General features: G+C 35.1%; 1 protein-coding gene across 2 annotated transcripts in view; it reads left to right on the top strand.

Annotated features, from left to right (window-relative positions):
- The window catches only part of LOC117286012 (nesprin-1-like), a 171,336-nt gene that overhangs the window by 93,840 nt on the left and 59,034 nt on the right, over nt 1-18,462 (top strand). For both annotated transcript variants that reach the window (XM_033763310.1, XM_033763311.1), the window contains exons 5-10: nt 6,759-6,842; nt 9,853-9,873; nt 10,326-10,418; nt 11,465-11,643; nt 15,165-15,361; nt 17,707-17,816. In XM_033763310.1, coding sequence (XP_033619201.1) covers nt 6,759-6,842; nt 9,853-9,873; nt 10,326-10,418; nt 11,465-11,643; nt 15,165-15,361; nt 17,707-17,816 — 684 coding nt within the window. The remainder of the gene's footprint in view (nt 1-6,758; nt 6,843-9,852; nt 9,874-10,325; nt 10,419-11,464; nt 11,644-15,164; nt 15,362-17,706; nt 17,817-18,462) is intronic.

Here is an 18,462-nt window from a genome sequence, read left to right on the forward strand (position 1 = left end):
CCTTTTATTACCCTTCCCCATCCATCCCACCTTCCCTACACCTTTAGCCCCTTTCTTCCCATTTCACCATGTCAGTAATCTTATTAGGATCTTATGTATTATTGTAGTTTATTCACACCAGAGAAACTATTTGGTATTTACAAATGTGTGACTTATCTATTTCACTTAGGAGTGTATCTTCAATATGTATCCATTTTCCTATGAATGAATATATTTTCTCCTTCTTTATGTCTGAGTAATATTCCATTGTATAAAAAAACCACATCTTCTTTATCCAGTTTCCAACTGATGGGCAAATGGGCTGCTTTCAAGTTTTAGCTATTACAAACTGTGCAGCTATAAACATGGGTGCACATATATCACTGTGATATGATTCTTTTAGTTCTTTTGGAAAGAAACCCAGCAGAGGGATGGCTGGGTCTAATGGAACCTCCAGTCCTAGCTCTTTGAGGTATCTCCATATTGATTTCCATAGTGGTTGCACCAGTCTGCACTCCCACCAACAATGGAGAAGGGTTCCTTTCTCCCCACAACCCCACCAACATTTATTGTTGTTTGATTTCTTGATAGCAGCCATTCTTTGTGGGGTGAGGTGGAATCTCAGTGTTGTTTTCATCTGCATCTCTCGAATGATCAGTGATGTGGAACATTTTTTCATATATTTACTTGCTGCTTTTACTTCTTTGTCTGAGAAATGTCTGTTCATTTCAGATGCCCATTTTTGAATCAGGACTTTATATTTGGGGGGGCTGATTTTTTTGAGTTCGTTATATATTCTAGATAATAGTCCTTTGTCTGAGGTACAGCTGGTAAAAATTTTTTCCCACATTGTAGATTGTCTCTTAGTTCTGCTGATGGTTTCTTTTGCAGTACAGAAGCTTTTTAGTAAGATGAGATCCCAGTTGTTGATTCTATTTGCTAGTTCCCGTGCTACTGAGGATTTGTTCATAAAGTCTTTTCCTATGCCAATGTCTTCCAGAGTTCTGCCTAACTACCTTCCAGCAAGTTTAATGTTTCTGCTTTAATATTTAGATCTTTAACCCACTTGGATTTTAATTTAGTGCATGGTGAAAGATAAGGGTCTAGTTTTAATCTGTGGCAGGTTGAAATCCAGTTTTTCCAACACCATTTATTAAAGAGGCTATCTTTCCTCCACTGAGGATGGTCAGCTCCTTTGTCAAAGATGAGGTAGCTGAGTACATCTGGATTTGTTTTTGTGTCTTCCAGTCTGATTATATTTGTAGAAGCAACCTAAGTAGTAGCAGGAAAGAACTTCATCAGTACCCTGATATGGCTATTGTATCTGCAGTAATATCTAAGACAATTAGTTATAAATTAATGTAACTAGTTAATTAGTGCAACTCAGCCTCACTTTAAGTATTTGCTTTCCATCTGGAAACGATTGCCAGTCCATATCTGTGTATTTATATAATTGTTAAAAATAAAGCTTGGAACTAATGTGACATTTTTCATTTTCTTGCTGAGCCCCTGCATCATTATTTGTAGTAAGAACGGCATGTTCAGTTTTTTTCTATGCTATGGAACCAACAGGATGAAAAACAACATTGACTTTGAACTATAAAGTATGTCTTTTCCAATGTATTATCGAATAATGAAATATTTATATTTTCTTGCTTAAATCTTTTAATTCTGGAGGAGAGTAAACAGTTTATAAACATAAATTATTTTAAAATTAATGTTTACTATACTTGGAAAATATCTTGGGGAATAATCTTCAAAATGTTGCATAACACAGATACAAAGCCTGAAGTTGGCAGCACTTTTTATTTCTCTCTTCTATCTTGGCAATCACTATTCTTAGATAATTGAGTTTTGAAAAGGTTTTGCCTTCACATAACTTTCTAGTTATTTTTGTGCAAGGAATCTTGAAAGTCCCTTTTTGAAAAAGAGTCCTTTGTTAGGAAATACAAATTGGTAAGGATTTTGTGTAAATCATTTATCTGACTGGACTCACTTTGCAGCAGGTGCCTTTGAGCCGCTCAGCCATCTCAGCTCACCTCCGACTTCAGCTATGCAGGTGGCAGACATTCCCATGCACCTTGATGGAATTTCTCTTCTAGTGCTGTTACCATCTGTCCAGGTTTCTATCTTAGGACTTTTGTCAAAGGGACAGGTTGGCATGGCAGCCCTAAAGTGTGTGGAAGTTAATGATTCCAAAGGACCCTCGACCAACGGAGATGGGACTCCACAAATGAATGTTTCAGCCTTAGATTTTTAGGAGAGATAGCCCCGTAACGCATTTTACACATGTCTCATATAGTTCTACAAAGAGTTCCCAGGGAGACTGAGGTCTGATTGTCCACAGCAGTAACTTCTAGTACCACACATTTTATTGAGTTTTTCTTCTTCCTGGTCTCCCTCTTCCTTACTCTCACTACCTTAGATCAGCTCTCCAACAAACTACATGCACAAAAGTCCTTGTCTCAAGTTCTGCTTTGGCAGGAACCAAAAGAACACATGTAAAAAGCCAGTTTGGAATATATAGGCGTATATATCAGTTCAATACCGGGATCAGTACTAGGATATGAGAATCATTAGTTTGAAATATATGCCCCCTTGATTGCCTGATATAAGTAGCCATGTTCCAAATCCTCCTGAATTAAGCTTTTTACCTGCAGGTTGAATGACTTTTCATATGGGTATTCAGGAACTGTATCTGTCACTTTTAAGTTCCCAGTATAATTCTGCAGTGTAGTTTGTCAAAAATCTATACAGAAAAATCTAGATGGGCATTTAACTGTCAAGCTAAAGTATTCTAGAAAAAAACATTTTGATGAAACAATCCTAATTTTTTAATGCTTTATTCATTCAATTATGAGATCTTAAAGCTACAAAGTTCTCAGCCCTAGAATTCTTATTTAATAGGAAAACTGAGAAACAGAAAGTCAATTTCTGATTTGACCTTTATTATTTATTTACATTGATCTCTTTACCATTCTAAATGACATAAATGAAACCTCTGAAATTATAAATATGATTGGGCAATGATGATTTAAATTTTGTACATGTTTATGGCTAGGACCACATGGAGCTAAAAAGCATCATATAAAGGAACAAGCACCCTAGGCACCCTTCTAGGACTTTTCAATGGGAGAATACAAGCAAAACATTGCCTTCAAGTGTGCTAACATTGTCAGGAATTCCATACTTATCCAAGGGATATAACTCTATTTTAAAAAATACTTATTGTCACAGTTTTTGACTTTGACCACAATCACTTTGGAAATGGCATAGTATCCCCAATCCTACCAGCACATTAGAGTAAAGGTGAAATTTCAATGTTCTAGACCTCTTTGGTAACCTGTTGTGACTTCCTCATCTATGATTTTATTTATGACCTCCCAGAATTTTTAAATTTTAAAATTATTGTTCTTGAATTTCTCTACATCCATCAGATATTATTTTTATAGTGGGTCAGTGATTACACATTTATAATTGCACAGAAACATTGGAACTCTAAATTTAATTCTGTGCTTAGAATGTTTTTAAGATGTGAGTAATTGTCACTGAGAAGAACAGAATTTATGCACGCAATTTGAATAGAAATTAAAGACTGGGGGAATTTCTTACTTATCTATTTTGTTAACCTGTGTAGTATGCTTTTAAAAAGGCTCTTTAACACTTTGCATTCAAGAGACTCCTAATAACCCAATAAGAAACAAACAGTGGGCATTGTTAAGAGTTCTTGTGCATCAAAAGCCCCTGTCGGGCCACCAGGTGACTGTGTTAGTCTCAGTCACTTGCGAGTGGACTTCAGTTCCATGGTGTGATGTTTACAGCTCCTTTATTTAGCTAAGAAACATCTCAAGAAGAAAAGCAGAGAGAAGGTATTTGCTTCACTGGATATCAGGTCTTACAATGATGCCAAATTAGAGTATATCAGAATACTTGGAATATATAAGCATTTATCTCTTAGACACTGGGCTAAGAAAAAATATTAATCATTATGACACAAAAATATTGATTTTAAAGATTGCATATTAAGCTGTGTTATAATTCAAAATATTTAGAATAAAAAACAAAGATAAATGACAAAGCATAATAATCTTGCTGAAGACATTTACAATGAATGCTCTTTAAATATATAAAATACATCCATGGTGCTGCTGCCTGCCTCACAAGCACAAGATCCTGAGCTCATTCCCTGGTACAATACACACACACACACACACACTCACACACACACACACACACACACACACATATATGCACCGTATAAATATCTCCTAATGTGTGTGATCAATAGAGAGTAGGAGTTGGGTGAATTTCAGCTGTAAGGTGTGTATAAGCCTACAGGTCAAATATACATACACACACACACACACACACACTCATACACATATATTACATCCTCAAAACAATAAAAGTACAAACAACTCAAAGGAAAACTTGGACAAGAGATATGAAAAGACATTTTACAAAAGAAACACATTACCAAAGAGGAGAGGAAGGGATATCCACATATCCCCATCATTGCATATGGGGAAATACAAGTGAAGACCAGGATGGAAAATAAGCAGCTATTTTACATACATTTTTTAAAATAGCCATCAAACCAAGTGTAGGAGAGGATGTGGGTCAATAGTTTATTTTCTCAATGCTGACAAAAATGAAAAATAGTGCAACCTTTGTTTGAAAAATTGGGCGTTTCTGTGCAAGTTCAAAAGTTATATTCCGTTGACTGAGCAGTTATCTTACTAAAGAGAAACTGCACTTGTACGAAAGACATGAAGTATGAAATGTAAAATATGCACCGGTCTGCTTAGATCACAACAGCAGTGGCCAAGAAATAACCCACATTCACATCAGAAGGAGAGTGTATGCAGGGTGCATTATACAGCTGTCAAAACAATTAAATACAATGAAAGTTAACAACACAGATGATCTCAGCACAGTACTGTTCTGGAGAAAAGTATATTTCAAAGATTATTAAATTTTGCTCTGTATAAAGTCAAAACTCCAACAAATATTTTTAAGAAAGCATGAAAATTAAATGAATCTATGCAGTATGGAAAATGTTGGACTAGATTTACTGTGGTGCTTACCATGGGTATAGGGAAGCAAGAGGACAGAATGGATATTGGCAGAGTAGAGGTGTATGTGGCTTTCTTCCTTAATCGCAGGATCTGGCCTCACTTTAGTTGGCAGATTCATGGGGTAATGTTACATTGTAAAAGGTAATTAGTTAAAAAAACAAAAGCAGTGAGCTGTGCATGGACCAATAATGAGACTACCATGTATAGCAGAGTTTACAGTAAAGAACAAATAAGGAATTTTAAAATGTACCTTCTATTTGAATATTTGCTTAAAAGCATACCTTAAGATTATTACCAACACGATGTTCATTGAAAATTAAAAGTACGTGCTCTTGAATTTTAATGGGAAATTATGTAGAGCTCTAGGGTCCCAGAAATAAGACCAGTTTGCCAGCTGTGCAACCTGAGGAAAGTCACCAAACCACTCAGCTCCTCTGGTAGTTCCCATGAGCGTAGAGGAGGCCAATTAGTACCTACTTCTTTGAAATTTACTTTGAGTTTTCAGCTTGCCATTGTGGTGCAGAGAAAAAGCACATAATAAATTTGGGTGACATAAGCACAGATAAAGCCTGTACAGGCCAGAACACACTGTCGTGAATAACATTTTTATTATGTTTCTATTTTTAAGCACGGTGCACCATGCATTTCTGTCATTCAAGCAGGGAAATGTTGACAATACTGTCAGTATTCTTATTTGTTCTTATGAATCAGGCAAAATGGTGAGTGACTGGGAATATGCACCGTATAAATATTTCCTAAGTGTGCGAACAATAGAGAGTAGGTGTTGGGTGAATTTCAGCTCTAAGGTGTGTATAAGCCTACAGATCAATGCATCTTTTTGTTTTGCTTTTTTCAAGTAAGTTTCCATAGCACACATTTTCAGAGTTGTGAAGATAAAAATTCAAAAGGCCCCTTGCCATTAACCTCCCTCAAGATGCTCCTTCTCGCTTCAAACACATTTATCTTGTCATTCGTCTTTTCTAAAGCGGCTCTGGAAGTCTTCTTTTGTATCTTTAGTGGAGCTGTCATGGCTGCCCTGATGCCTGCATTGATTTAAAATGTTTACTCCCACAATCATTTTGACTTTGAGGAAGAACCAGAAAGCGCACAGTGCCAGATGTGGTGAATAAGGTGGATGAGGACACATTGTAAGGTTTTTACTTGACAGAAACTGCAGTGAACTGTTGATCACCAGTGATTATCATAAAATACAATGAAAGTTTAAATTTTAAAAATCATTACAGTAAAAGCCACGTTCTTATTAATTCCCCTCAAAATATTCAAAATATACCTCTTGCTTTAAGTATACTTTTACCCCACCATGCTTGGCAATGTGTCTTTTACTGTAATAAGCTTTAAAAATTTTTGAACATTCACTGTATCTTTTGATCATTCTTTGTACTTGCTAACCTATGGAAGCTGATAAAATGAGTTGCTTTTGGATATTCTTCATGTTTTAACTTCTTTGATTAGCTCTTGTAACTGTTTTTTTGTTTTGTTTTTTTGAGACAGGGTCTCACTATGTAGTTGAGACTGACCTGAGCTCACCATGTAGCCCAGGCTGGTCTCGAATTCACAGCGATCCTCCTGCCTCAGCTTCCTGAGTGCTGGGATTACAGGCGTGGGCCACCACGCCCAGCAATTGTAACTGTTTTTTAATGTGTATGTTTTTATTTTTTACTGCCCATTCCCCTTCCACAGCCCTGCGAACAAGGCCGCCGTTTGAAGCGAATCCATGCTGTGGCTAACATTGGCAGGGCACTGAACTTCCTTGAAGGAAGGAAGGTAAGAGAGAAACAAAAGTGAAACGGCTATAGAAGAAAGCGCTGGGATACTGCATTCCAGGACTGGCTGTGGAGTAAGACCTTGTATGCCTGTATGCTATTCATACAGATTAGATAAACAATATCTTTGTGAAATAATTGCAGATTTACAAAACATTTGCCGAGAAGACTGCCCCCGCCACACACACACTTCTGCTAATTTTGAGAATTTACACAACCATAATATTGTTTGTGAAATTAAAAGATTAGCTAAAAAATTTTAATTGGCAGTGATACTGTTAACTAAAGCATACACGAGTCTAATTCCATCAATATCTCCTGTTGTTTCGTTTCTATCCCAGGATCCAACTCAGTACACCTTGTACATTTAATTATCTCTCCACTCTATGGCAGGTTTTCATTTCTTTTTTTAACCTTTGTGACTTTTGAGCTTTTTGATATTGCTGGTCCATGGTTTTTGCATTGGATTGAAATTATACTTTGTGATACTGTATTCTGCTCCATGTATCGTATTAGCGGATACAGGATTCTGATATTCCCGATGAAATGAACCTTGGTCACTCAGCAAGGCAGTGTCTTAGTCTGTTTTCTGTGGCTTAACAAAATACCTGAAAATAGGTAATTTTTAAAGGTTAGAAGTTTATTTGGAGACTGGAAAATATAAAAATATATTGGAAGCTTCTGCTCGGCATATCCATGTTTGTTTCTACTTTCCCTGACAGTAAGAAACTTCACTCGAATCTATAATATATTTTTTTAGCCCTGGTACTATATACACTTAAGAGAGTTTCAGAAGTGCAAATCCATATACCTGTAAGAAACAGATTTAATAACTGGAGAACAGTATTTATGTAGTGTTTTTCTTAGTCTTCATCATTAATGTAACCGACCAATGACTGTTTTCTGAATGTGTTGAAATCAGTTCTGTTCTTATTTGTGTCTTTAGTGTGTTTGCTTCATTCATTAGTGATAGAGTTAAGTTCATTTATTATTGTTTGCTTCTTGCACCCCTACAGAAAGAGGGAGGAAAGGAAGGAAAGAGAGCGGGGGCAGGGGGAGATTTTGAATACTTTGGGGAGTGAAGCATTGCTGTTTTTAAGAGTAAAAGTTAGAGTACTGCAAGTTCTCCCCTCTTTTCTACTCTCCATTTTCCTTCTCATGCTTCTAACTCCATTTCCTTTCCCCATATAACTGGTCTCTCTAGTTTCTGATTTATTTTCTGTACTTCTTTGCCCAAGTGAAATGTGTTTTCATATACCTCCTTTCTTACATGAACAGTAACATTTTATAGTTTTCTTACCTTTCTTTAAATTGAAAAGTTTATCTTGGAAATCACCCCAAATAGATTCATAAAAGTTTCATTTTTCATTTTTATGGCTGCATAATATTCCATTGCCTTAATGTGCCAGTTTGTTCAGCTACTCTCTTATGAGTGAGCATTGAAGTAGTTTCTAATAGTTTTCAAACAGAAATCATGATGCATTTAATAATTACATGCATAACTATTGTCATATGACTAAAAGTGTGCCTTCTGAGTAAATTCCCAGAAGTATGATTGCTAGTTCAAAAAGCGTGCATGTAATTGTGCTAAATATTGCCACATTTCCTTCCCAAAGGGCTGTACAGTCTTCTTAGATTTAGCCTTTTCTAATTTGGGGAAATTTAGCCTGGCTTCACTTGGCATATACCAAAGCCAGCTTTATAGAAGAATATCCACACCATTTTTGGACAGTAGAAGGTTCAACAATTTCCTTCTCAGTTTGCATACACTAAGTTGATTTGCTCCACATCTATGTAACTGAGTACATTTTATAAAACAAGAAAACTTAGACTCTGGCCCTTCATAATGTATATTTTGATAAGTTGAATCACCAAAGTTTAGTGAATCATACAAACTCCAGGCTCAAAAGAGTTCCAGGCCTTAAGATAATGTAGAAAAATAATCTTAAATTCTTATACAATATTGGACAGTGTTTTCTGATCATTCTACTCTTTCTTATGGCAGTGTTTCTGTTCTTCTAGCTTCCTTGTATTAGTTTTTCATAGAAAGCAGAATGAAGTCTTATTGAACAAGATATTAGAGGCTTTCAGGACACCTACCTCCTTTTTCATCTATATGACAATAGTGCCTTCATCCATTCTGAGGAATAAGCCAGGTGTGATGGAACACAGCTAGAGTCCGAGCAGGCTGAGGCAGAATCACCTCCAGTTTGAGGCCAGCCTGAACTACCTGTGTCAAAAACCATTCTGAGGAATATTTGTTGCCTAGAAAATAAAAGTACATTTCCTCTTATTAATTCTGTGGTGAATTATTCAATGACAACCTATGGATGGCATTGTTTATAAAGACCTTTTTAAAAGAGGACTTGACTTCATAAGGTCCATTTTCACAGAACAACTTGAAGTTAAAATATAAGCACAGAAACCACATTTTCAATGTTATATTTACAAAGGAAAGAAATAGTACTTCTTGATCTCTAACAAACATTTTTTAGAGTAAACTATCTACAAATTTCTGAAATTTATTTTTAAAAGCACCTTTGGTGAGATCTTGATTGTGAGTTATTGAACTAAAAGTTTGACGAGTATTTCATTATCCTTTTCTAATTTCTCTGGTATGACGAGCAGTTAGCTGTTGATTGCATGTTGACAAAGTGAGAGCCTTACATGGTATATGATAAGTCCATTTTGCTTGAGCTTAGAAATAATTTTAATTGCTGGGAAAAACATCAAAATGAATACTTAGGGGCAATTGTGGACAGGTTGTCTTGAATGCTTTATAGTTTTTTTTTTTTTTCAGCTTTGAGTTTATAGTTTTTGTTGCCCCAAAGTAGGCACTAAATGCCAATAGTCTTCCTCTATTCTACTATGTGTTGGCTTTTCTTGGTTCTTCTTCAAAGTGTGTTCCCAAAGTCCTGCTCTAAATTTTCTACCTTTTTATTTCCTTTTAACAAATAATGCTGATTTGAAAGGATATTTATGCATATCACCTTCTTTGTTTTTCATGTCAGTCCATGTACAGAGGATCACCGGTTAGTACAAATTTTAGAATATTTAACTCCTGATTTTTATATGTAAAAGAGAACATAAGTTTCATGATATCTGGTAGCAAACTTCAAAGTAAGTGTACCTTCTTAAACTACTCATCACAGTTTAAGTTCCAGTCAACCTCTAAATGTAAACAATAACTGTTTTTGTTTTGTTTTCAGTTTGGCCTTTTTTGTTTGATTATTCCCCTGCATGAAGTTATGCACTTTTGAAGATTTTGAAGTCCATCTTTCAGTTGTTTTTACTTTGTGCACCTAACGCAAATACCCTTGAAAATGTTCACTGAACCATGTGTTTTAATGGCTCACCCTACTGACTTTGTGTATTGCTACATAGGCATGAACAGATCTCATTGATGTCTAATAAAGTAATAATCATTGTAAAATGCATTATAACATTCAAGCACATTACTAGTACAGCTTTTCTTTTTACACAGATTAAATTAGTCAACATTAACTGTACTGATATAGCTGATGGCCGGCCATCCATAGTTCTTGGCCTGATATGGACCATTATTCTATATTTCCAGGTATAGTACTTTTTTTTTTTTTTTAGTTGATGCACATCAAGGTGGGAGAGAGTGGTAGACATGTTATAATACCTCCATGAGATATGTTTGGATGGCCTTCAATTTAACAGAAATGAGACCTTCATCTATACATAGGAATTCGGTAATAGGAGAATTTTCTCTTCTCTGCAAAAGTGTTGTCTATGAAACCCTCCACCACAAAGAGCTCCAGCCACAGGCTTAAATCTGAAAAGTGGGTGTGTCATAGCAGAGATGAAACTTAGTGGAAAAGAAATATAAGGAGCTAAGGAAATTTCCCTCTGGCAAAGAGCAATTCTAGAGTAGCATTAGACACAACGGGGAAATAAATTGTCATTTCTTCCAGATTAATTTTGTAACCTTAGGTTTTATTTTATTAATCATATTAATCTGTTTCCCATTGCTACAACAAAGGAAAAAAAGGCTGAGTAACTTGTGAACAAAATGTCTACTGAATCTCAGTTTTACAAACTAAAAGTTCCAACAGCATGCAGTCGGCTTTGGCAAGGGTCCCCCTGGCTGCATCCTATCATGGCAGGAATGTGTGAGCGACAGAGATGGCACATGGTGAGGTAGGAAGTCAGAGAGACAGGGAAGTGTGAGGACTGCTCTTTTATAACAACTCCTCATAAGTGCAAGTGAGGGTTGCATAAAAATATCAATTCCTTCTTCCCAGTGAACTGCCCCAATGACTTTCTACTAGGCACTTTACCTCTTAAAGATCCAGAATCTCCCAATATTGCCACACAGAAGACCAAGCTTTCAACCTATTAACCCGTGGGGCACAAACTCAAACCATATCCAAGCCGCAACATTAATTCATTACTGTACTGAACAAATATTGCTTGTTAATTGTCAGATAGAACTTCAGTTAGAAGTGTGATAGGAAGTTAAAAAGGAGTAAGATCAACCATTTTGTCAGGGCTGTTAGGGACCTTAAGACAAATCATTTTTGGTTAGAGTAGACTCTAAAGAAAGAGAAACAAAGGTAATTCTGATAGTTCTGCTGGCTGTTACCTCAAACACAGATCGAAGAGCTGACCAGCAACCTGCCACAGCTACAGTCACTGTCCAGCAGCGCATCCTCTCTGGACAGCATTGTCAGCTCAGAGACCACCAGTCCACCAAGTAAACGCAAGGCAGCCACCAAAATCCAAGGAAATGCCAAGAAGGCGCTGCTAAAATGGGTTCAGTGCGTGGCAGGCAAGTAAGTACCAGCAGTTCATTTAAATTTGAATGCTTGTGATAATTTGAGCTTTCAATTTATTTACTTTATTTACCTTCCAATGATTGCAGAATTTGAAGAAACATTTAAATGAATGCCTTTGCTTTAGCTTTGTTTCGCTCATCTTAAATTAAAATATAAACATGAAATCACTATTAATACTCCAGGAAAATGCTATAATAAAATTAAGTCATTCTTCATGTGATTGTGCCTGATTAATTAAATTGATTAAACTTTTATTTTTGATTAATAATATGAAGGCGAATTACAATCAGGTCATTATTTAGAGTTTCTGCTCCTATTAAATAACCTACACAAATAAATTATAAGTTTAAACTTGATTGTCTCTTCATAAGACAGTAAGATGATATATATGCAAACTAAAGTGAACATTCTGAAAACAATTGTATTTATTTTTATTTCCCCAAAATTTCTAGCAATTTATTAAAATATTTTTCCTTTGGTTTTATCTGTCAAACTAAAATCCACAGTCAACTATAGTTTCAAGGGTTGGAATCTAAATTTGCATGTGTATACATTTTGTTATAAAGGTGGTTAGAAAACTGCTGTCTCTAAAAGTATCATATCATAGCAATAGATTTCAATGGAGTTTTCAGTCAATTGTACCAATATTTTGTTGTCTGATGTGATGAGAAACAAATATCTTCTTATAGAAGATACACTTTTATTTAACTTTCCTAAACAATATGTAAAATTAACTTACTTTGTGTCTTGCTTTTGCACTCCAAAATGTAATGTGAATATAACTATCTACTTTGGGAAAATAGTGGTAAACAACTACTTATAAAATACTGAGGCACTATACATAGGGAGTGCTATTTTTAAAGTGTTTGAAGAGAAATATAAGGAGACAAAAAGCTAAATACATAGAAGATGTAATTAGTGTCCCTGATTTATGTAGTTTTGCTCAGCTTTTAAAGTATATTAGCAGTGTTCTAATTTGGGGTATCCATTTATGATTCAGCATGCAGTGAAAACTATTTCTGAGAGCAAAGCTTTGTGGGTCTTTAGAATATGTAGTAGAAATCAAATTTTAAAAACCCATCCCACATTGCTGGTGCACTATTTGATTGCAACACCTTTGGACATTATTAATCTCTGTTGCCATTTAATTGACCAGGGAGAGGAAATGGCTGGGTAGAAGCCTGGTGACCGCATGCTCACATATGTCCTGATGCCATTACAATTAAACTTTGTAATAGCGTCAATGTGATATTCTGTTGTCCATCACTCCTCACAGTATTACATTAACCTAAAATAAACTGATTTTACGTGTAATTAAGTAGCTTGTGATAAACTCAGATTTGGTGCTGTGGGAGTTGTCCTGCATTTTGTCTATTCATATATGCACTGCTGAGTTGCAAAGACAGGATCTGGTGAAAGGTCAAAGTCACTCTGCATCATGTATATTTGCAACATCAGTGAAAGTTGCTTTTGTTCTACTGGCATAAATGTCCAGCATCACAAACCTGGCCAGGATCTACCCATCAATACATCAAGAAGATGAATTTATCTGTTAGCTACAGAAATTGTAGAGGTTTGTGAATTCTACAAGAACACATGATATCATCGTGCTACCAAATGGCTGATGCCTTTTATACAAGCCTACTCGAACACTATCCCACGTTGTAATTTTCAAGAAATTTTTTCTCTGACATGGATTGAAGATTTTATAGTTTATATCCATTTAAGTATTTGAATGACATTGTTCCTGAAACTATTATCTCCTGTGGGACTCTCGTCTGGGTTTTCACATTCACAAGATTGAAGATGGTGGAAAGTGATACAATACCTAGTAAACACTGGGAAGATTGTCATAAGGTGTTCGCTATCTTCATGGAAAGTTGACAACTATTTGAAAAGTTTAAAAGAAAAAAATGGTTTTAGAAACACAATATAGTTAAGCCCCCTGCATTTTTAACCAATTTCATGTGCTAATAGGATGTATTCTCAGAAATAAAAGCATTAAGTTATAGTATTTGCACACTCATTGTCAACTGTGGAGAAGCAATAATTATATTTTAGGACAGAAATTACTAAAAATCACCAAATGAGATACGCACTTCCAGATTCCTTCTAGATAACTTGAATTAAATAGAGACAAGTAGAGGTTAGAAATACCTGTGAAATAGCTATGTTTCATATATACATCTTTTTTTCATATATACATCTTTTTAAAGTGACATATCTGAGTTTTATTTGGGTGTGTATGAGAGAGAATATTCTTAAATGAGAAGTTTGAACTAAAACTAAAAGTTTTCAGAAATATCACCTACTCATATAATGTAATAAGAAACTATCTTTATATGTGTATATATGTATAGTTTTAAACAAATACAGAAAAAAGAAAATGATCTGAAAGAATTTCAATTTTCGGGGGGAGTGGGTACTGGGGACCGAACTTGGGTCCTTGAACTGTGAGTCAGGCAGCAGTACCACTGAGCTAAATCCCCAGCCCAATTTTTCAATTTTTTTCAGAGTAGTCATTATTTAGGAGGCTCAAGAAAATTAGAAAATATCTAAGAACCAAGATGATTTCTGTAAAGGTGCAAATTTCCAATGATGAATGTCATTATATACCTTACATGTACCAATAAAATTAATTTCAAAAATAAACTAATGCAGTGATGATTTTGCTTTGCATTGAAATTACTATAAAGTTGCTATGACTAATTTTTAAAAGAAACTATATTTATATTATCTACCGAAGTGATCATATTTACAAATTCAACATTTAATCATGGAGAGTGGCTAATGTTCAGAACCTCATGTTTATAACTCTCTTTGTGTAACTGCCTGTATAACTGATAAGTTATAAGTAGAAAAACCTCACTGTGAGCTTGCTTCATATCTACTATTACCAGCTTAAACCACTGTATTAATTATAATTGCTTGGAATTAATCAAGTCCAGTATGTATTAAAGAACAAAGATTTACCACCACGGCATTGTTCTTAGGGCAGTTCCAAAAGAAAGTTTTAAAATAAAATGAGGGAATAGGAGCTACTCTATGGATTTATGGGAAATACAGCTCCTTTGGGTTCTCTGGGTATATGATTATATTTACTTAGCTAGATTGATGACTTAGCTACATTGTCTTAGTCTGTGGTAATGCCTACATGAAAAAAATGCTGCTTATTGCTAGAAATTGTTAGATATTTCTTTTAAAAATATGTAGTCATTTATTATCACTTTTGGTATTTTTACAATTTTTCCTTTTAAAAATTTTGTCATATGGTTTTCTCTAGACATGTTTTCCTTTCAAAAATAAGCATAGAGATGTGTTTAAATTGACCATCCTAATTACTGAAAAATTTCACATAGAAAATTCTAAGTATATATCTGAATTTATTTTGCTTAATTTTCCTCAAAACCAGTGAAACAATATAGTACATCATTGGTGAAAAGCATGAGGTTTTGCATAAGACCTTGAAGAAACTGCTCGCATCTACTAAAAATGTGTCCTGTGTTTGTCACTCTAAGGCAGGCCGGAATAGAAGTGAAAGACTTTGGACGCAGCTGGAGAAGTGGGGTGGCCTTTCATTCAGTTATCCACGCCATTCAACCCACGCTGGTGGACTTGGAGAAGGTGAAAAGCAGATCTAACAGAGAAAATCTGGAGGACGCTTTTGCTATTGCTGAAACACAGTTGGGCATCCCAAGACTGCTAGATCCTGAAGGTACATTGAAAAATCATCGAGAACACAAACAGACACTATAGTATATGTGCCTGTTTTACACTCAGAAATTGCATGATTTTTGAGAGTCCATAAAGGACAGAATGCTGGAGAAAAGTGGAAAGAAATAATATCTTTCTGTGCCAGTTTTCTCCTGCATAAATACTTGCCCACAGATTTGAGAACAAAATATGATGACTTCTTCTATGGCATTAGTACATTATCTGGATGAGGTGGATTTAATATACTTAAATTTGGAATGTGTGTGAGAGAGAGGAGTGTGAAAGGATAAATAATTACTATATGTCTCCAAAGAATCTGGAAGAAATAGAAGATTATTGGTAATCTAAAATCATATCTTTAAAATGTTGGTAACCATTCCAATGTTTTGGTTTCTATCATCCTGTCAGGCCAAATGGTTCACTAACATTTTTCATTCCAATTGTTTGGCACATTTTTGGTAAGGCTATGAATTTTAAGACCTACAAATAGAGCTAACCTCTTCCAAGCCTTCAAAAGACAATTTTGATGCCTTTAGTTAATTAGTCTGTTACATTGCAATAAAAGTTTCAAAGGGGATTTTGCAAATGTCATAATTTATCATTTTGGTTGGCAATGACAGAAATCTCTATTAATAAATGTATTAATGTACATGTATAGTGAAAATGTTTTTGTTTACAGAATGAACTTTCCTAGCTTGAAAACAAAAAAGCTCCCTGAGAAAGTTCAGAATTTTTCTTGAGACAGGAGGGAGGCCTCATTAGGCTCCTTTCCCCAGTAAAATCCTCCTGTGTCCTCCCACATTACCCAGTGGAGCCCAGGCCTTTCCCTCTTGTTTCTGTACAAGAAAACTAAGGGAGAAATTGCCCAGAAATCCCAGCCTTCAGCTTCAAAGGATGTGAGAGAGTCAAAACTTGTCCCAGTATAAAATGAACGCCAAGCATAAAAAGTTCTCCCAAATACAAGGCTATTGCCAATACAAGGTGATCCTTTATTTTCCAAATAAAAATTGCCTTCTCTAAAGTTAATTAGCCAAATTGAATGTATAAATGTTTAGGAGTACAGATTACATAGAGCAATAACTATCCTTATGAAAATTATTTTATAGTTTACGTACATCGATACTGAATAGTACCTACCATGTTGTCATATATTCCCTATGTTGTTTTCCTCTTCACTTTCACATTTCATGAGTTTTATTCACTCTTCACATGCTTCTTTAGCACCAGTGATTATCTCATTTCTTAAGGGTTTTTGCCTTTTTTGTTGTTTTTTGAGACAAGGTCTTGCCATGGAGTTCAGGCTGGCTTTGAATTCGCTATGTAGCCCAGGCTGGCCTCGAACTCATGACAATCCTCCTGTCTCAGCCTTCCAAGTGCTAAGATTACAGGTGTGGGCCACGACACCCAGCCTAATCATCTCATGTCTAAAATCACATTTGAGTCATTTAAGCAGTTCCAAAAGCATTTGTTTCCTTTTAAATCAAGTGACTTTCAACAATTTAAAAATACTACATTAATATCTCAATCAGAAAGATTCTTATAAAATATTAAAATAGTTTTATATTTTGACTGTGGTGTTTTGGGTTTGTTTAGTTTTCTTTTAGCTATACACATGCTAGGTAAAAATGTTATGATTTTTCATTGCCTATAAATGGATATTTTAAAGACTTGTTTATAATATTTGACACTAACTACTAAATATTTTAAAAAATCTTTTCCTGATTTATGGTACTGATTTTATTAGGTAAATACCTATCATTTCAAAACCACAATGGTTGAGATTGTTTTTCAGGCAGTGTCTCCCACAAAAAGTACTTGATTGTTTCAAAGTTCAGTAATTCAGACAGAATGCCCCATAGTGAAGAGTGAAGAAATCGGATATTCTTCTAAAGTAAATGTTGGGGGGGTGTGGCTTACCACGATCTGGCTGTAAAGAATAGTATGCAAGGGCTCTCTCTTATAGTATCTCATCTATAAGCATTTTGTACTTTCTCCTCACCCCAATTCTAAACTCATCATACTTTTTGTATTTAACTGCATCAAGCATCTGAAGAACTATTACAATATCTCATATTTCTGATAAATTGACACTGATGTTACTTACAAGGAGCAGGTACTACTTTCCCAAAAGCTCATTGTTAAAATGCGTCATCTTCTTGCATTATAAAGATTTCCACCATTAAATTAGATTTAAAGTCTTCCTCCCCCTGAAAAAAATATTTACAGTAATTTGATTTTCCTTCTGCATTGAGGACAGTGTGTTACAAAGCCTAGATTCAAAATTTGTATTATTTATACTCAGTGAATGCTAAGGAGCTGACTCTGATTTTAATTTGGTTTTTCCAGATGTTGATGTGGATAAACCAGATGAGAAGTCCATTATGACCTACGTGGCCCAGTTTCTGAAACATTACCCTGACATCCTCGGTGCCGGCACTGACGGGCAAGAGAACGATGTAGGTATTCATGATGCACTCAATGATAGCGGTTGAGCACTTTATAGATAATGTTTTCAAAAAAATAATTTGGAATGCCTTCTAACTGAGAAAGAAATAGCTGTCACCAAACTGGGAGGCAGTTTGTGGGAAAAGTTTCTCTGGTTGGTGTGTTGGCGATGTCACAGGGAACACTGCTAAGAAAGATAGAGGTGAGGTGCTGATGAATCGTGATTGAATCTGATTTTGACCTACAGCTTTCAAATGATGAATGATGTATATTTATTGTTATAAATGAAAAAGTATAAAAAAGCAAAAAAATTATCCGTACTTTTTCTCCTAGAGAAAATCTGTACCAGAGGAAAATTAATACGATAGTGTTAATTCCTAATATTTTTGTATGTATATATAGATACATAATATTTTAACGAAAGTAGTACCATAGAAGCCACACAATTTTAAAATCTTGTTCCATTAAAATTTTAAAGAACTAGGCAGATGGTTATGTATATGTACAATAGTTTATCCAAACAGTTGTTGGAAATTTCTAATATTTTTGTTATTATAAATAATGCTTTTGAACAATCATGAAATAAAGCCTGGTAAAATTTTTTCTTAGGCATGGAATTCTTAGGCCAAAAGACATGTATATTTTTAATTTTTTTTT

This window comes from Fukomys damarensis, unplaced genomic scaffold (assembly GCF_012274545.1).
Source record: "Fukomys damarensis isolate Sample0158 unplaced genomic scaffold, DMR_v1.0_HiC HiC_scaffold_14, whole genome shotgun sequence".
Lineage (NCBI taxonomy): Eukaryota > Metazoa > Chordata > Mammalia > Rodentia > Bathyergidae > Fukomys > Fukomys damarensis.